The 20,791-nt window shown below is 41.7% G+C and overlaps 1 protein-coding gene across 2 annotated transcripts; it reads right to left on the bottom strand.

The window, feature by feature from the left end:
• Window positions 1–9,518: 9,518 nt before the first annotated feature.
• Window positions 9,519–20,540, bottom strand: tmem30b (transmembrane protein 30B). 2 transcript variants are annotated; one of them, XM_035742481.2, is made up of 8 exons: window positions 20,321–20,540; window positions 12,821–13,013; window positions 12,338–12,445; window positions 12,123–12,230; window positions 11,936–12,026; window positions 11,676–11,813; window positions 11,076–11,282; window positions 9,519–10,405 (listed from the first exon to the last, which is right to left on the bottom strand). In XM_035742481.2, exons 2-8 carry the CDS (start codon window positions 13,007–13,009, stop codon window positions 10,227–10,229), a joined length of 1,020 nt encoding a protein of 339 aa, XP_035598374.1. In that variant the 5' UTR covers window positions 13,010–13,013; window positions 20,321–20,540; the 3' UTR covers window positions 9,519–10,226. The 2 variants fall into 2 exon arrangements, with proteins under 2 accessions (XP_035598374.1, XP_035598373.1); XM_035742480.2 differs by lacking the exon at window positions 20,321–20,540 and adding an exon at window positions 19,690–19,858.
• Between the last annotated feature and the right edge of the window lie 251 nt (window positions 20,541–20,791).

The following is a 20,791-nucleotide window of genomic DNA, read 5'->3' as shown; positions in this document are numbered from 1 at the left end:
TGAGATTTAAAATCCAAGAACACCATGCCCTTGGTATCTTGTCTTCTCTCTCATGGTCATCAAACGGTACCGTTAGGCTTGACCCAGTTCTGTCTGGAAGATTTATGACTTCAATAACGTAAGAAATATTGTCAGCTGTTGATAGTTTACATACTGTAGTTGGCTATGTTTGAAATATGTGCAGTGCGTACTCGTCTCAATTATTGAAAGCAGTTACCGCTAAATCCACCTAATAATAGCAACAGATAGTCTATTTGTTAGTATGGCGGTATGAAAAGGTCAAATCACAGATAGTATCAACATTAGACTACCGCTTTTTCCAATAGTTCCCATCTATTCAGTGGTTTTACAGGTCCACAGAATAGGTCACTGGTTTGGCCAATATACTCAGTCATCCAACAACAACTAAAATCCCGCTGCTGAAAGCTTAATTAAGATATTAAGATTCAGCTTTTTTCAAATTACTTTTCCCAATGACAAATTATATCCCAAGTATAAATACAGTAAGCCAGGGGTGTTAAACATACGGCGAGCTCATTCAATCCCAAATATATTTAAATGGGGAGGGGGTGGGGGGGGGGTGTGATCTTAATCGACATTGAAATGACTCAAACTAAATCTAAACTGTAAAGACATTGCTCATTTGTGCTGGCGTGGAAATAAAGGGGTGTGGGGAACGTACTCTGCGTCGCTGCGATCAAGTGTCGATGGCGCTGAGCGGACTCTATTTCTCACTCTATCAAGCTTCCACCTGACAAACAACTCAGCCTCACCCCGCTTCAATCGCTTCATTCGTGAAAAACATCTGGACCAACACAGCATCGCGCTCACTCTCCCTCTATTTTTCCCTTTCTCTATTCTGGTTCTCTGAACAGTAAACAAATTTTCTTCTGGGGCCCAGCTTGCCTGACAGCTCGCTAACGATAAAGCAGCTGTTGTTATGACAACTCCCACCACATCAATAATACTGTGATGTACAACAGTAGGGTTACCAGGTATTACTGTGTGAACTTGTCCAACATCAACACGAATCATAATTAGCCCAGGAAAAAGAACATGTTGCTTGATGAAAAGTCATGTGGGTACAGGCTACCACAAGATGAGCCAGTACTCATGAACATATGGTGCAAGAGAGGAACTACTTTCACTCTAATAATGATGACCCTGCGTCTTTGTGGGGGTGTACGTTGGACAAATTGACATGACCAAATTGTTGATTGATATTTTTGCGGTGTGAGGAATACAGACTGGCCTCTGCATCATCGTCATGCTTCACCATCGATTGCTTTATTTCATTTATTTTGAAAAGATATGACATATTGCGCCCAGTGTGTGTGTGTGTGTGTGTGTGTGTGTGTGTGTGTGTGTGCGACACAGTGACAGTGCAATACGTCTTACAATCAGCTGTGACAGGAGACGGCTTCTGCTCCTTTACCCTTCCCTTTCAATAACGCTGCCGTTCTGCCTTCACACGGCTGGAGAAACAGGAAATGAAGGGAGCCGTATCGCAGAGTAATAACACCACACAGATGATGAAGCTCGGCACTATAGGCAGGGAAAATGGGCTCACGCTGACACATAACACAATAATTCAGATAGCCACGCTAGCTTCACCCCAATATGGGTGCTAGCAAGGTAGCAAGTAGGCTACCTAGTGCTAGGTATCAACAGCAAATCCAGTAGGGGAAGCTACAGGGAGCTTCGACTGGTCAATCGCTTCACAATATTGCTTAGTATTTGCATAAAGTTCAGCTTTCCCCAACTTTGGTGCCGCTCTGTTCACGCTCCCTCACCCATGCTCGCGTCGCCCAATGATCCCCCCCACCCACTTCACTTCCCTCCACTGAAAATGAATTGCGCTCCATTGTTTCAAATCCCCCATTGTGTTATATGGAAATGCACTGTAAGGCTACAGCCAATCAGTTGTGTTGTGACAAGGTAGGATTAGTTTACAGAAGATAGCCCTATTTGGGAAAAATAGGCTATTATTATGGCAAGAACAGCTCAAATAGGCAAAGACAAACGACAGTCCATCGTTACTTTAAGACATGAAGGTCAGTCAATACGGAACATTTCAAGAACTTTGTAAGATTCTTCGAGTGCAGTCGCAAAAACCATATTAAAAAAGACACAAGCCGCTATTAATAACAAGACAAGCTTATGGAAACACCTTGCTAGAATCATTCATTGCAGCTGCAGTGCTGGTTGTATCGTGAGTGGAAGTAGGGAGAACTAGCAATTTATGGCTTATGAAAGTGTTGAATAAAGTGCTGAAAAACAACTTAAACATTAACTTATAAAAACAGCAGCTCTTTGCTGAATGCATTGATCTCTCTAGTGAAGTTTTGAAATCTCACAGTATCAAATTTAAGCTTGGAATATCAGCTATCCAACTTTTTCAGGAGTTATCCTGAGTTTATTTTCAATGATAATCAATTTGTTTACACAGCAGGAAATGCATAAGTATTTTCTTTTTCGCTATGATTGGCTGATGGATACAAACTTGAAACCACTGATCATGACATTTTAGCCCATGGGTTAAACAGCAGTTGTAAGTAGCCTGATTGTCCATTCCATATTGTTAATTTTACTTTGATCTGTCCTGTTTTTAGGATATGGTGTTCGTCAACATGTCAGCGCATTTTTTATTTGATTGGGCGTCATTTAGTTAAGGCTATTTGATCTGAGAAATGTGCATGATGTTTAAAAAGGGTCAATCTCACTACAATGTCATACATTTTATCTCCAGCGTGTAAGGCTACAGAAAAGGCCATGACCTACTCTTTCTACCATAGACTGTATCTGCTACATGATTTATGTTAGATCATTTTTTTAAACATTGGAGTGCCGCAGCGATGTGTCTCTCCAACAGCACCCTGGAGAGGTGCGCTGGGAATGAAGAAGCAAAATATTTTGCGCCCCTGCCTTTGACAAAGTGGGCACTGTTTAGCTCAGAAAATGCCGCCCTCACTAATCTGCCACCCTAGGTGGCCGCCTAATCCTGTCTAATGAGGGGTCCGGCCCTGCTTCAAGATGATGGACTTTGATTAACGCACTCAGCATGGATTTATTATTTCCTCATCTTCTCCACACTTCTTCTTTTCGTCATGATCACATGCAGGCTGGATAGACATGACGTGAGCACAGGTAGGCCATGTGGTATTTCAGCTTTTTTTTTAAATGTCCCTCTCCCTCTCACCACTGGCATGTACTCATGCATACCAAGGGAAGCCCACCCCTCCCTCCAAAATAAAAATTAATAAAAAATACAATTACAAAAATGTGGTATCTTTCGTCTCTGTGTTTCATTATTTTTCATTTTTTTTGCAAGAGCTTGAATTTATCTCACCGGAGAAAGATTCCGGCAAGCAAAAACAGCACCCCTCTTCCTCTGTATGTGTAGCCTTTCTATCTGATGCTGTATGGTCAAAAAGAGTATGGTATTGTTGCCGCCCACAGCAATGAATGCAAGGGAAGCCAGCGAGCATTTGCACTCCCTTGATAATTTAAAAAATAAAATAATAGCCAATCAGCGCTGAGCTCAAGTGAGCGTGCTATACTGAGCGTGCTCAACTGTAAATGGTTGTGGCGCACCAAAATAAAATGTAAAGGGAAACCAGTTAGGATTTGGCTTCACACCAAATCAAAAGCAGAACGTAATTTACAGAAAAAACTTGAATTGTATCCCGTTGTTTCTTTGTCCTCTGGTGGCTAGCTAGCTAGATAAAATTGTAATTGGCTATTATTTTATTTAAAATACTTTGGGGGTTTCGCCAGACAGATGTTGCTCTACGGTTTTGTGATGAAACAAATGTGTGGTTGAATTTATTCAGCCACGGTGTCTTCTTATTGTCTCGGCCTTAGGCCTATAGTTCTTATGCCTTGCCATATTGATACAGATTATAGAGCAAATAACGCAATTATCACAACACACAGGTTGTAATTTGGCTTTTTTTCCCTGGCTTGGCTTCCCCAGTGATTTTACCCACGCATTGCTACTGCCTCTTACACTGTCATGTGAGAAAGTAAAGCAAATTCTAGTTAGGTATATAAATAGCATAATCTCATGTGGAGGAAATATGCAAATTAGCATTCAACAACATCATTTAAAGTGGTTTCCCAGATGAACAATTGACAAGCTACTCCATGGTGTGCTTGTCACTATCTCCTTCAAAGACGTTGAGTTAGGCTACACAGGCATACTGCCAGGGAATTAATTGGATAGATTACTGGAAAATCATGGTTTATATTAAATATGGATATCAATCCCCCTTTTGTATCAAATCAAAGGCAAGTCAACAAAATCTAGCTTATAATACACGGCATTGACATGGACCAACTGCTTTTTGACAAACTACAAGAAAAGCCTAAACTACATGCAACAAACTCAGGAGATTACAGTGCAATCTATAGAATATGGAGATGCACTGCAGTGCATCATTTCAATGTGGGGCAGATGTTTTGTTACTCACAAATTATGCAGCCACTTCCCGATTGATCTACAATAACCGTCCCTTATGAAGCCTATGCCTGCAAGTTCCTCGGCGTACACATCACCGACGTTCTGAAATGGTCCACCTACACAGAAAGTGTGGTGAAGAAGGCGCAACAGCGGCTCTTCAACCTCAGGAGGCTGAAGAAATTTGGCTTGGCCACTAAGACCCTCACAAACTTTTACAGATGTACAATTGAGAACATTCTGTCTGGCTGTATCCCTGGCTGGTATGGCAACCGCACCGCCCGCCACCGCAGGGCTCTCCAGAGGGTGGTGCAGTCTGCCAAACCCATCACCGGAGGCACACTGCCTGCCCTCCAGGACACCTACAGAACCCGATGTTACAGGAAGGACAAAAGATCATCAAGGACATCAATCACCTGAGCCACGGCCTGTTCACTCCGCTACCATCCAGAAGACGAGGTCAGTACAGGTACATCAAGCTGGGACCGAGAGACTGAAAAACAGCTTCTATCTCAAGGCCATTAGACTGTTAAATAGCCATCACCAGCCGGCTACCACCCAGTTACTCAACCCTGAATCTTAGAGGCTGCTGCCCTATGTATATAGACATGGAATCACTGGTCACTTTAATAATGGAACACTAGTCACTTTAATAATGTTTACATACTGCTTTACTCATCTCATATGTATATACTGTATTCTATTCTACTGTATTTTAGTCAATGCCACTGACATTGCTCGTCCTAATATTTATATAGTTCTTAACTCCATTCTTTTACTTTAGATTTGTGTGTATTGTTGTGAATTGTTAGATATTACTGCACTGTTGGAGCTAGGAACATAAGCATTTTCGCTACACCTGCAATAACAACTGCTAAAAATGTGTGTGACCAATAAAATTTGATTTGATGTTAGAGAGAAAGGTGTGCGACACTGCCATCTACTGGACAAGTATAACAATTGCAGTCTTCAGAGCAAAATTTCAGCATAGGATGTAGCGCAGCCTACGTTCAGAAATGTATGTAAGGCAGAGGCACACACGTCAAATCAAATCAAAAGTATTCATATAGCCCTTCGTACATCAGCTGATATCTCAAAGTGCTGTACAGAAACCCAGGCTAAAACCCCAAACAGCAAGCATTGCAGGTGTTTTTCCAAGCACGTTGGCTAGGAAAAACTCCCTAGAAAGGCCAAAACTTAGGAAGAAACCTAGAGGAACCAGGCTATGAGGGGTGGCCAGTCCTCCTCTGGCTGTGCCGGGTGGAGATTCTAACAGAACATGGCCAAGATGTTCAAATGTTCATAAATGACCAGAATGGTCAAATAATAGGTCTGGGACAGGTAGCACGTCCGGTGAACAGGTCAGGATTCCATAGCCGCAGGCAGAACAGTTGAAACTGGAGCAGCAGCATGGCCAGGTGGACTGGGGACAACAAGGAGTCATCATGCCAGGTAGTCCTGAGGCATGGTCCTAGGGCTCAGGTCCTCCGAGAGAGAGAAAGAAAGAGAGAAAGAGAGAATTAGAGAGAGCATACTTAAATTCACACAGGACACCGGATAGGACAGGAGAAGTACTCCAGATATAACAAACTGACCCTAGCCCCTCGACACATAAACGACTGCAGCATAAATACTGGAGGCTGAGACAGGAGGGGTCAGGAGACACTGTGGCCCCATCCGATGATACCCCCAGACAGGGCCAAACAGGAAGGATATAACCCCACCCACTTTGCCAAAGCACAGCCCCCACACCACTAGAGAGATATCTTCAACCACCAACTTACCATCCTGAGACAAGGCCGAGTATAGCCCACAAAGATCTCCGCCAACCCGGACAGGAAGATCACATCAGTGACTCAACCCACTCAAGTGACGCACCCCTCCTAGGGACGGCATGAAAGAGCCCTAGTAAGCCAGTGACTCAGCAGAGGCAGAGAATCTCAGTGGAAAGAGGGGAACCGGCCAGGCAGAGACAGCAAGGGCGGTTCGTTGCTCCAGAGCCTTTCCGTTCACCTTCAATGCAGTCAATGCAGTGTTTGCACGTTTAGATACAAATAACGAATTGATTGATTCGCTAATGTAAACGAGAGGCAAAAGACATGTACATTTTTTTCATTCCACTTTGAGAAAACCATGGTCAAAGATGGTAGAATGGGTGCTTCGATACAGGTGCTTTTCTTTAGTTTTTCTGACAGGTAGGCGGGCCTATGTATGGAGAATTGGTTCCCTTGCTATTACTTGACTCTTTCAAAACTTAGAATTATATTTAGTCCCAAATTACGGTAGGAAAAAAATATCTTAATCAACATGAACAGAACTGCCATCATTTCATGGGATCATTTTGACGTAAATAGTTTACCTGTCCTCCAATGTGGGAGTGTCATTTAATCTCATCACAAATATGCCAAAGTATTCATTTAATTAAAATGCAGTCATATCTCGTATGGGAACGTCACACGTATTAAATTATAATAATAACAGCGATTGGTCAAATAAAGTCATTTTTTCTAAATGATATGTCACTATTGATTTGGAAATCAAACTGTCAAATGCTGCATAATGTAGCCAAAGTCAAACCATTTCCAGTAATCCTCAAAATCATTAGGTCTTTTTGATGTGATTTATATATCTTGCTTTACCTAATTTCCCATTTCAATTTTTTAAATTATATATATCAAGCATATATCCTTGGTTTAGAATAATATTCTATGGACCTTAAATAAAAGGTAAACAATTCTGATGCAATTTCACACATTTTATTTTTAAATCATTTAAAAATGTTTTTAAAATGCTTATTTTACCAAATGCACTAAAACTGTCCATAAAACAGAATCCCAAAATCAGTAGACATAAAACAGTCTCCATAAACCGGGTGTTCGGGTGTTGAGCGGTTAATCAGGTATTAGTCGGAGCGGTCAGAGAAGCCCGGGACATCTCTGTACTTGTCAGCGGCCTCCTGTTTGCCATCGCCTCTGGATCTCCTCCTCCAAATGGATCTGAGGAAACTCTCCAGGGAAACCATACGCTGCTCCATGCCATCCATCTTGAGCAGGACCTGCTCCTGCAACTCAAATCCCTGGCGCAGTTTCTGCATGCTGCCTTTGCACTGGAGGAATCCTGCTTTGCCCTGACAGAAATGTTGGCAGACATAAATTCAAAAAACAAAAATGTGTCCTTCAAAAAACAGTAACATAGAAATACATAGAAAGCAGTATGATTTCAGGACTTTTCACCAACCTGTCCCAGCAGGCTTCTTTGTAAGCTAGCTATGTAGCTAAGTACACAGAGGTGCATATTTTCAATGTAGACCATATGTAAAACTAGGGCAGAGATTTTATTACCATCAAAAATGATGTAACTGGATTCACAAATTGACGAAGAGTAACTAAATATTCACCAACCTGTCCAGGGCTATTCTTCCTGCTGATCCACAGGTAAATCATGTAGACGACCAGAAAGGCCATGCAGAGAGCCAGGATCATGCAGCCAACATTGTGCAGGGCCATGTCCAAGAAGGAGGTGTCATACTCCTTGCTCTCCATTACCTTTCTCAGTTCATCAGGTGTGATCTCCATCCCAACCCTTGACCAGGTTGGGTGTTTGCAGTGCCCCACGCCAATACCAACACAGACCATCTTCAGATAATGGAGTAGTTCAAAAAAACAGCTCTGGGTTCTTATCTCTGGAGGCCAGAGATGTGAATCCAATCGTATCTGAGTAACGAATGAGGACCTGAGCCAGTGCAACCTCAGAATAGCTCAGCAGCCCCATTATTACATCATCTGTGCCGTGATTGCATCATGACAGCCAAGTGACAACTATACCAACTTTGGAAATTAATCATTTGTGAAAATAGCACCCTGGTTTGCTCATCAAATCAAGTGTAACAAGCACAATGCATCTTAAATAATGAATTATACCATTTTCTAATTATTCTAATACTAATAGTTTTCTTAAAACAAACACAGTACAGAGGTGTATCAACACACAAGAAGGCAACATTTTGTTCAGAACTCAGTTATATTTTAGGTTCAAGAACAGAACAGGCTCCAAGTCGTCTCGTTGTCAGCGCTCCGCGGTTCTGGTTGTCAAAGCTCCTGATTGGTTGCCCTCGTCTTCACTCTCTCCTGATGAGCAGCAACACGAGGAAGACTCCACAGCGTCACAGCGGGTTAGTTCTCGGCCCCTGTTATTTCGAGGTGCTTTCCCCCAACTCCTACGTTCCACCACCCGAAGCTTCTTCTCCAGGGCTAGCAGCCTCACCTCCACGCCCTTCAGCTGTTGGAGATGCTCTGACAGCATGGCAGATGTGTTAAGCATATCCGACTTCTGCAGGAAAAACACATTCAGAGATGACCCCCCCCCCCTCCTGGATTCTTTTTACTTTTTTTAACCACCATTTTGATAAGTTAAATCCTTAGTATTACTCAATGTTTTGGGGCAGAAATGTCTGTTTACCACCAGCTTTTTTGAGACTTAACCTGGACAAGCACCAATATAGAAGAAGCAGACTTCCATATCTAGTGATGCTTCTCAAAATCTAAAATGTTGCCCTGATGTGAACGTGGATGATAATGTTACTTACCAGTAATGTCTTGATCAGCTTCCTCTTGTATATTTTGTGAAGAATATTAAAGGCAAAAAATGGCAAGAAGATCACCAGCAGGTACGGGAGCGCAGGTTCTATTGCACTGAAAACTTGGCTAATCCCACTGGTACTGGGCCGGAAAAATGCAGCAAGTTCCTCTGGAGTTATATCTATCCCAACCGTTGCCCATGCCGGCAGGCTGGGGAAAATTGAATGTTTGGGGGGTGGGGGACTGGAAAAGGGCCATATAGAAAAGACCATCTCCACCAGATTAAACCACACACAGTGAAGCTGAGACAGGCATTAGACATGTATAATGTGTCAAACTGAGCATAGAATCTTTGGCAACATTCCACTCAGAGCTGTAATTGTGACAATTCTATGGAACTGTCAGAGCCTTCTTTGACAATCATTGATGATGCAACCTTAATTCCATATCAACTCAACAAAGGGATGGCAGAGAGCTATCAGTTCATTCCTCAAGTTGTACATTTATTATTTCAGAGAAAACAAATTAAAATTCACCAAGGAATTTTCTAAATTCCATTACAAGAAACATACTGCAATAAAAACATGTTTAAAAGAGGATGTTCAGTTATGTGCAGTATATTACAACCCTGAGATATATTCCCATTAGAAAAGGTTACAGCAAAACATTTCAGATACATCAATTCAGAAATGTTATCCAATAACAAATGGCAATACAATTCTATGGCTTATACATGTCCTGTCTAAAAATAACAATCACTCCATGTTTGTAAATGATCCTCTACTTTTCAGAAATCTATAACAAACAGTATGAACAGATTGGGCTTTTCTGACCCATGATAAAAGCTGCAGTTACCAATGTGACGTAACGCAACAAAAATAGGTTTTTATGAATGGCTTTTTCATCCTAAGGTCTTAAACTATACAAGAATATTCAAATGCAGCTTTCCCAGAGTAACAAATTACATAGCTTTTAAAAACTTTAAAATGTCCAACTTGACCTCACTCACCTCTTAACTAAAACCCTTAATGAACTATGCAAAGAGCCCTCTATCAACTCTCCCAGTAAATCCTAATTCTCTCAACGAGATTCAATATTGGACAGACATGGCAGTATAATCAAGTAATTTAAAGTTATTAAATTTACCCAGATAATGACAAACCTCTAAAAGGTCAAATGGAGCCGGAACATTAATCATCCTCAGGGAACTTGAACTTAGCATACACAATGAGCATAACCATCGACATGACAACACACAAAGATCCAACCACCAGGTAAGCGATGCCCAGGAACTGGTTCTTTCCGCCCATCCAGGACACGTTGCTGAAGACCACCTTCTTCCTCCCACCGAAGCTCAACACGGGATAGTCTGGAGGAGGAGTGTGTTAAGGTCGAACAGGACATAGAGTGCCATGTGAGAGTGACCATACAAATTAGACACTGTTGGTAATATTTATATAGAAAGATTTACTCTTTCCCTAGCATATGCTTTCTCCAAGGTCGAAAAACTACCACGTCATGTCTACCATTCTCCTCTGTTTGAAAAGCAGAGTCCCACCCAACTGGTAAGACCAGTTGAGCTGAAATGCAGGTGTAAACCATTGAGCAACAAACTGTTGTAACACGAGACACTAGCCCCACGGGAGTGAAATACAACTCACTCCGAGCGGAGTAAAAAAAAGTACGAGCGGAGTAAAAAAAAGTATTATTACAGTTTCTTGCATTTAGCTGGAGTAATAGCATCAACATGCAGTTTATGTTCTCATTTCCACTCACTCTGGTGAATGAGTGAATGGAAATGCCAATTGGATTAGAATTAAATAAGCACTCATCCATTTACAGGAGTGGTCATTGAATTACGTAATGACATTGTAATGCTTGAATCATCGGTCATTCCGTATGTAATTACAGAACTGCTCAGTTCTTCTGTCTTCAGGCAAAACAAACGCTTCATAAGGACTTAAGCCTGCACCCTTTCACACATGCCCACTGACTTATAGACATTTCCATAGACCTATACATATTGTAGTGAAAGATACTGTAGGCGATTTCAAGGGAGTAGTTCCCTGCAGGTAGGCCCCTGGCGTAGTCACCCTCTGTGATTCGTCGATACAGCTTCCTGAAGTCTGGCAGGGCAGCCCTTCTCATCCACACCAGGAAGTCCTGGTTCACGAAGCCGTTGTTTGATGGTTCAGAGGTGTCCAGCTCATAAGCCGGCTTGGACCAAAAGGATGGCTTCACAGTACCTACGTGAGGAAAGCAAATTAAAGTCGATGTAACGTCCAACTTCTAGGTCAGTGTAGAAACAAATGCAGGAAGGGAAGCGTTGCTAAGGTACACAGTAGCTGGTTTTTGGTAGACAGAAGGTGCGGAGGTACACAAGTCAGATTTTGGTAGACAGAAGGGGCTCTTTGGTTAAAGGGGTAAATTGGTCATCAAAAAGAAAGGAGGACCAAGGCATCCTTCATAGAATGAATTATAAATGCCTTTATTTGTATAGCATGTTCAAAGGAAACAAAGTTTAAAAACTCCTAGGTCAGTGTGTTAAGACATGTGGATGTAGGGTATTATTGATTAGGCATCTCAAGTTAGGATGTCTGTATACATTAATGTCATGGTCTCTGGATGGAGCTCATTACCATTGAATGCGTTCTTTAGAGGCATAACAGAAGGGTTCCTGTATTTGATGTTGTAGTCAGTCCACCATGCTATTCCTTTTCCATCAAAGGGAACAAGCTTCTTGGTACCGTTCATGATCTGATAGAGCTTAAAGGTGTCTTTAAAAAAACAATGCAGAGATTTAATTACTGGACAACGTTGAACCGAATATTTACTCCAAGTGCAGCGTGGTAATAAAACAGTCTACTAGAGTTCTGATTAATGAATGATGGGCTTGTACCATTGAACATGCTGTTTGCTAATGATCCACAGGGCACAATTGGATTTTGGTTGGCATCATACTGATAGGGAGAGCATGCAGAAATAGGTGTCTGCAACAAAGAGGGGAAAACAGTTGGTGATAGGTCATCAGTCACAACATTTGAGGCTGTTCATAGATCATGTCACACATTCACATCTCTTCCCACCTTAAAGTAGTCCAGATCCCCTGAGAGCTGGTATTCATCTTTTGAAGCCCCATATGAGCGTTGGCTCTGAAAGTAGTTGGACAGACCATAGTAGAAAAACACAGGACCCTGAAGAACAAAAAGTGAGTTAGAACCAGCTCTTTGCTACATAAATGAGCAGACCTCACATTACTGTGATAACTTAAATAAGCGAAGGGGTACGAATGTCACGTTACCTCAAATAGATTGGAGAGGGAGAACTCCAGTTTGCACGTACAGTTCTTGTCACTGGGGTTGGAGCACTTGTAGCAGTCTGAGGTGGTCTCTATTCCGGTGTAATCTTTCTGCATTAACATGAAGCATTGCATTAAATATTGATCAGCACCTATCAACATAAAACCACAACTCACACCTCCATTATGTTGTGTGCCAGAAACCATCATCTTCATCCTGTGTGACCGAATGAGCTAGTAAACAAGCTTGAACAGATCGCAAGAGTAACATTCAAGGAGAAGATGCACACAAGTACCTAAAGAGTTACAGGCCATGTCTAATTTGAACTAGTAAAAATGTAGCTACTCTGATGAAGTTCATAACTAAATTGAGAACACACAACTGGACAATGACATTTTATGCAAATGGACAATAAATGGGTATCATAAATCCTGAAACTAGGAGTCACTTTTGACCAGTGATGCCCTTGTCAGTCATACTCTTACCTCCAACACTGTGATGTTCTGTGAGGTGATGAAGAGGGCAACACCTATGCCAATGAATGCCAGGCCAATGAGCACAAACCCAGGGATAACAATACCAGCCGACAGCATGGGCTGCCAAGCAGGGAGTCTCTGCTGTGTGAAGGCTGTGTTGTCTGGCCGGTTGGTCGTTTCTAGCTCTTCTTTCATCATGATTCTGTTAGTAAGAAACAATAGGGAGGGACTTTTTTTTAATTCAGGGAGCTGTGGCCCAGCAGATCAGGGCTGGGGTCAATTCAAATTGAAGGCAATAAATTCAGGAAGTGATTTAAGTGTAATATTCAAAAACATTTGAAATAAATACTATAGCTTCTACTCAGTTTATTGAGAAGTAATTGAAAATAGATGCAGATCACATTTTGATTTGTTTTTGAAGTTTACTTCCTGAATTGACTACCTTCAATTTTAATTGAAACATATGTAGGCCTCAGAGTTTCTCCATGCAGGAATTCCTAAGGAAAAACTAAAATAATACTATGCAGTTGCACTGACATGATTAGGGCCCTGTCTTTCATGCAATCATGTGACAGATATTTAACTTTACTTAAAGCTTTTTAAAAAATCAAACTGTCCCAGCACCATTATAATCCAACTATGATAAACATAACCTTTGGCAAAATAAGTAAAACAACTGTAAAGTTAAAAAGGTAGACTCAGCAAAATGACATTGCCAGGAGCAGCACAGCAGAGGATGGGCGCATTTGAGTGGTAAACTTAAAGTAGTCGACTGTAGACGGATGTCGAGGAGTAGACGCGATCAGGACACGCACATTGAATTATCAAAATTATCTCTGAACCAATTATATTCATTTGGGGACCGGTCGAAAATCATTAAACATTTTTGCCAATTTAGCCAGCAAGCTTGCTGTTGCTAGCTAATTTGTCTGGGGATATAAACATTGGGTTGTTATTTTACTTGAAATGCAAGTCCTTTACTCCGACAATTAAATAGACAGATAAAAGGGTAAACTGAGTTGGTTTCTAGTAATCTCTCCTACTTCAGGCTTTTTCTTCTTCTGTGGGTTTTATGGCGGACTACAACCCAAATAAACTGTGTACTGCTGCCACCAACTGGACGGGTTGAAAACCCAAAACAAGGTGAAAAGAAAATCCGTATGTGATAGGGAAACTCATATAAGAATAGTACTTTGACAACAAAACACAACTCTCACTTCTTCCTTCTTTCAAATGTCCATATCTCCCTTCTCAGACTCTAGGGCCTGAGGGTGGTATGGCTTGTGACAATATTCCATGTAACTCCTCCGCAGAGGTATCTTTCAGTCCCAGGAACCACTCCGCCGCAGCCACAATTTCTATCCTCCTGGACCTTTTCTCCACCTTGGCAGTGCCCTTTAACCCCATAGCTATGAAGGCCACCTTCTTAACCTTTAAAATGCCAGGGTCCTGCTGGTGAAAGGCAACCCCTGCAGCGAAGGCCTATCCACCACCATGGACTCTTCAGGAGCACCATTCAAAATCTCAACCCTTTTAACAGCTGCTGCATATGAAATGTTCTGGACAGCCCTGACTTTGGCCACCTCATTCTCTTTTATCCTTGTCAGGCAATCGAAAGATGTAGCTTCATGGTTCCCACCACAATTGCAATATGTCACATTTTCAACACAATCTTTTCCACAACTTGGACATCTCGGCTTCTCCCTTCGACAAACACTTGAAACATGATCAAAAGCTTTACTATGATCACACTGCATTGGTCTTGGGACAAATGCTCTGTAGTTTATATACCAACTGCAAGTAGGGAGACTCAAAAAGAACAGAGACTTCCCTTTTTCACCATACGATTCAACTGACGTGCATCAAGGACTCCAGGAATATTTTTAATCTCTTCAAAATTGACTTCCCACGAGACGCCAGATATAGCCCCCTTGAAGGGTGCCCTGTTCCAAAGACTCACACACACACACGACACTTCAAACGTATCAAAATAGTGTGAGATGCAACGCACATTCCTTCTGATCCGCAGAAGCATAAAAAATAAAAAAAAATAAAAATCGAAACAAGCAAGCCTCTTATAATCATCACAGCCTTCGCTTTACCCAGCACTCTCTGCCCCATGTCTGGATAACTCAAATGGATTCTTCAAAATTGGTACTTTGCTCAGCTACTCCTCATTAACAAACCATAATCCTACTAGATATGAAGGGTCACTTTCATCACTGTACAATATTTTTCTCAGTTTTCAATTATTTTGGACAATACTCCAATTCTCCTTGATTCTACCACCATTGGATTCAGAATCCACTTCATTGTCCGCTTCCGCAATATTTTCAGATTTGCAATCTCCCATTGCGGTCTCCTTCAGGCTTCTTCTTCAGACTTTATATGGCGGTTGACAACCTACTTTAAAAAGGTGCATTACCACTACCAACTGGACTGGAGAGTGGACCTCAGTTCATCTTTCAATCACCCAAGTGGGTATATGCTCCTCAAAACCAATGAGAAGATTGGAGAGGCGGGACTTGCAGCGCGTCAAGCATCACAAATAGAACCAAGTTTTATTTTAGCGCCTGGATACGCAGACGCCCTTTTGACGCGTGCGAGCAGTGTGGGTGCAAAGATGAAATAACATGTATGTGTAAATGTATTTTTGTGACATGGGCGGTGTGGTCACGTTAGACATCTTAGACAATACATGTCAGTTCACATAAGTTACTGGGTAAACACAATGTCAAGCAGTCAAATACACTTGATATTGACCCCAAGACTGGTGTTTGGGGTACTTGCTCATTAAGGTCAGCCATGGGGGGGATATTGCAGTCGAGGGTGCCTTTGGTAGCAAATCAGTGATCTCAATAGCAATGGATTGGCCAGTAGACTGGAGGGAAGAGGTGGCACGGTATTGCCTTCCCCTTAATCTCACCAGGATCTCCCCCATCCCTTGCCTCTAATGCCAGCATTTCCTCTTGAGCAGCCCGAGAATTGGGTCGGAATTACACAAGGAGCCCAGGGCAGATGGGTCGAGGTTAAAGATGGAATTAAGGCAAGTAACTGCTGACCTGATGTTCAAAAGGTTGTAAGAAATGGAAGCGGATACATTGTGAAAATAAAGTAAAAATAAACTACAAAAGAATCACAAAAATAGTAAAGTTGGGTTGGCGCTTGCAAAACGGTAGCAATCCAGTATGGCGCCATCTCTGCTTTTTGCTTCCAAAAAACCCAGAAGTTTGTCTCCCACAATGCTTTGGCTACGACTTCAAGTTGCAGTTGGTGAGGAGCAACTGCAGAAAACTCTAGTCGACTGCAGTCGAAAGTTCATGACCTTTGATCACATGGTTGTTGAGGTCATGCAGTTCCAAGTCGGATCCTTTTTATACCCATAATGCAAAACAAAGGTGGTGACCAATGTTGGGTAACGTCTTGAAAAAAGTGCTCAGCTCGAACGCTCCCATTGAGATGAGCGAGATGCAAGACTTCGCTCTCACACAGTATCTTCGCAGGTGCATGGGTTCACCTTCCGCTGGTAGCCAGGGAACCAAAACGTTGGAGAAGTTGAGCCTTGTGCTTCAACGCTGTAAATGTTCAGCTGGCACCTAGCCAAACTCCGCTAGGCGAACCCAATGAGTGAGCTCACATACTCCCTTAAAATACCTTCGCTTGAAAAACAAGAAAAAAAAGTTGCAATAGTACTGCGTCCATCTTGAGATGTCGTAGCCACTTCATCAAAAGTCCGAATTAATCTAAGAATCAAGTTTTTGCAGAGATCTTAGTTGCATAATTTTAAATTTAACTAAGATGCTTAGTGCAGTATTTCTCAAGTGAAGACTTGCATGAAACGAGTCATCCTCGTTGAATGACAAACACTTCATTGAAGCATCCCTACTGTTGTCAAATGAAGGGGAGTAGACTTCAGCTACGAACTTCGGCTTGCCTCGAGAAAAAGTGGTGTGTGCACGAACAGTCCCCCCAAAAACGACCAAAAAAACCTGTTCATTAACGTTTCGGATTGGGATCCAGTGGCAGCCCGCCCATTAGCCCGCCCAATGTTTAATGGTGCCCCACTTGTGATTGGTAAAAAAAAGTTCCATACACACCGTTGAAGTCGAACGTTTACATACAACTTAACCAAATACATTTAAACTCAGTTTCACAATTACTGACATTTAATCCTAGTAAAAATTAACTGTCTTAGGTCAGTTAGGATCACCACTTTATTTTAAGAATGTGAAATGTCAGAATAATAGTACAGAAAATAATTTATGTATTATTTCCTTCAACACCTTCCCAGTAGGGCAGAAGTTTACATACACTCAATTAGTATTTGGTAGCATTGCTGTGAAATTGTTTAACTTCGGTCAAACATTTCAGGTAGCCTTCCACAAGCTTCCCACAATAAGTTGGGGGAATTTTGGCCCATTCCTCCTGACAGAGCTGGTGTAACTCAGGATTGTAGGCCTCCTTGCTCGCACACGCCTTTTCAGTTCTGCACACACATATTCTATAGGGTTGAGGTCAGGGCTTTGTGATGGCCACTCCAATACCTTGACTTTGTTGTCCTTAAGTCTTGGCTGATTTATTTAGATTTTCCCATGATATCAAGCAAAGAGGCACTGATTTTGAAGGTAGGCCTTGAAATACATCCACAGGTACACATCCAATTGACTCAAATGATGTCAATTAGCCTATCAGAAACTTCTAAAGCCATGACATCAAAAAAAGCCAGGTAAATGTGTACATTTTCTTGTTTAAAAAAATATGGTTCAAAACAAGATGTTCAGTTATCACTCTGCTTCTCAGTGACAGCCAGGCAGCGCCTCCTCAGAGGGCGCATAGGCCATGAGAACATTGCTTGGATTGCTTTGCCAGCTATTTGCTATGAAGGGGAACTGCACCAATGACGTCGCAGAATTTCATAGCATAAATTACAACAGCACAAAGTAAAATGTACCATCCTGGGATCTCAAATGTTCAGTCAGAACTTCTTGGTCTGCTTTAGTCTCCTCCTCCCAATGAGTCTCTCGCACCAGACGGCTTACTTCCTCACGTGAGACTAGATCCGCTATATCAGGTACAGATGGCGTATAAAGCAAATTGTAATAAGCTTGTAAATAAATAAATAATAAGTTATGAGAGCCTGGGACCTGATAAACTGGACAACTACACCCAAAAAGAGTCACAAGACAGAGGGATACACTACTAGCTAGAACCTTCTCATCACAGATCTGGGGGAACAAAAACAACATGGCCATTTGTCTCGTCCTCCCATGTTTTTCATCATCAGGTTCTACTGACAGGGCGACATGTGTACACTAAACAGCACAAAACCAGGTGTATTCTTTCAGAATGAAAGTTAACTGGCTAGTGCAACATGCTTTGTGACATTATGTTAGCTAGCTATCCCCAGTTAGATCATGCTTTGTGACATTATGTTAGCTAACTATACCCAGTTAGATCATGTGTTTTCACTTATTGCATCTACATGCTGCTTGTTGCATTTGCCCTGGTGCACTCGTTCGTTTGTGAAGTGGCTGCTCATTCGAGTTTCTAAACCCAGAGGCCGGAACATCTCTAACTTCCGGGAATGCTTGCAAAACAGACCAGGGTTTGAGAAGTCAATGAGAGAAGTGAACAATTAGTCTTTATTTAAATGTTCTCTAAAATCTAAAAAAGGCACAACCTCAATTCGAGCCAATGTCTTGAACATGTTATTACTTTAACGTCGTGAAAGTGACAAACTGACTGATTTGACAGCCTGCACATGCTCAGGTTTGGCGACCGTTAAGACCCATTGACAATGTTTCTGCTAATGAGCTTAGCTAACCAACGTTCTACTGGAGAAGCAGTTTATGCCCATCTTCCCACTGTACCATCTTTGGTATAATCTAATCTGTTCAAAACAGTGGCAGCATGTGCAGCAGTGGTGATTCGGTTTTTGACCTGCAAAAGTGAAACAGGTGTATTTATACTGGTTGTTTAAATACACAGATCACTTTATATATTTTCAAAGAAACTACAGGTAGTTAAAAAAATGTGCATCATAATTCAATCATGCTGCTTTAATGACAACTCCAACCACCTCTCACCCAGTGTATTCAGCCAATCAGTGGCTGCCACCGATGGGAAGCCTTTAGAAATTGATGGTGCTTACAAGACAACTGGGAGATGAGGTCAAATCATGACGTCAGTGATCTTCAAGTTGTTAAAAGTTAGAGCTTCAGAAAGAGGCCCAAGTTCTCGATATGGAATTCCGAGTTGGATGACCATAAAAATAAAAAATAAATCCCATTTGGAGCTCGTTTCTCACCCCCTTCTCATTCCAATTTGTCCTAAACACACTGGAGTTGGAAATGTAAGAGTTCCCAGTTGTTTTGAATGGGGCATGAACCACTATGCTGTTTACTTCCTCCATCACGTCATATCGCTGAGGCTACCTTTAAATACCAGTACAGCTTCTTTGATATTGGCTTTTATATAATTCCAAGTATGATGATTTGCCTCAAACAGCTGATAGAAATAATGAGCATTGTTATGTTTATGTCAACTGTATTTTTGTTTTACTTCTAGTGTGGAGAAATGGTGTATGGACAACTGAATGATTGCACTTATGAATACTAGTTGTCTTTTCAAAAGGGACGATTGAGGTAAAATGAGAGCATTTCTTATTTTGTTAAAAGAAATACAGGTTAGTATTTCGAGTGTGGTATCACATTAGTGACTAGCATTTGGCCAACAAGGCATTCTCCACTGGCAGAATTTAAGAATATTTGTAATATTTCCGCGTGCCTGTCGCCTACGTTTGTTCAAGAGACAATGAACCGCCCCATTCTTCACTCTGATAAGTTGCAAAGTAAATAACTGCAAACTAGCTTACTTACCCGTTTTAACGAAGAAGAAAATCTTTCTTTATTTCCAGATTCGTTTGAGGAATATCCAAAATAGGCAGCGTAAAGTCAATAGACAATAAACAGGGCGCTGCCTTCCGGTAACACCTTTACCTGACTGACCGTTCCTTCCCTTTTCCTTTCTCTTCCTGCCTCAATGGTGTTCCTCACAGTGACGTCATTTCAAATCAAATGTTATTGGTCACATACACATACATGGTCAGCAGAAGTTAATGCGAGTGTAGCGAATGCTTGTGCTTTTAGTTCCGACAGTGCAGTAATATCTAACAAGCAATCTAACAATTCCCCAACTGTCTAATACACACAAATCGAAAGGGGTGAATGAGAATATGTACATATTCATATGGATGAGCGATGGCTGAGGTGCAATAGATGGTATAGAATACAGTATATACATGTGATATGGGTAATGTAAGATATGTAAACATTATTAAAGTGGCATTATTTAAAGTGGCATTTATTAAAGTGCCCTGTGATTGGGTCTCAATGTAGGCAGCAGCCTCTCTGAGTTGGTGATTGCTGTTTAAGCAGTCTGATGGCCTTGAGATAGAAGCTGTTTTTCAGTCTCTCGGTCCAAGCTTTGATGCACCTGTACTGACCTCACCTTCTGGATGGTAGTAGTGGTGTGAACAGGCAGTGGCTCGGGTGGTTGTTGTCCTTGATGATCTTTTTGGTCTTGCTGTGACATCGGGTGCTGTAGGTGTTATGGAGGGCAGGTAGTTTACCCCCGGTGATACGTTGCGCAGACCGCACCACCTTCTGGAGAGCCTTGCGGTTGAGGGCGGTGCAGTTGCCGTACCAGGCGGTGATACAGACCGACAGGATGCGCTCGGTTACTCTAGCTTGAGTAATGATTTCATGGAATGTTTTTGCTTGAGCAGCATAGATCAAGTGATACTAAAAGGGATGTATTTTGCTCCATTTTTTGTTGGTGACCTACCCTATGTGCACATAGTGTGAGTTTCTTTCTCTATGGAATTTACATGGACTTCAATTAATTAATTATTTTCATTAACTCTGAAAACAAATGCACTAGTAGCCTACAGAACATGCAATTCGTGTTAGTTTTCGGCGT

This window comes from Oncorhynchus keta, chromosome 29, assembly GCF_023373465.1.
Source record: "Oncorhynchus keta strain PuntledgeMale-10-30-2019 chromosome 29, Oket_V2, whole genome shotgun sequence".
Lineage (NCBI taxonomy): Eukaryota > Metazoa > Chordata > Actinopteri > Salmoniformes > Salmonidae > Oncorhynchus > Oncorhynchus keta.
Note: the sequence above shows the minus strand (reverse complement) of the source record. Positions and strands in the feature narration are given on the sequence as shown.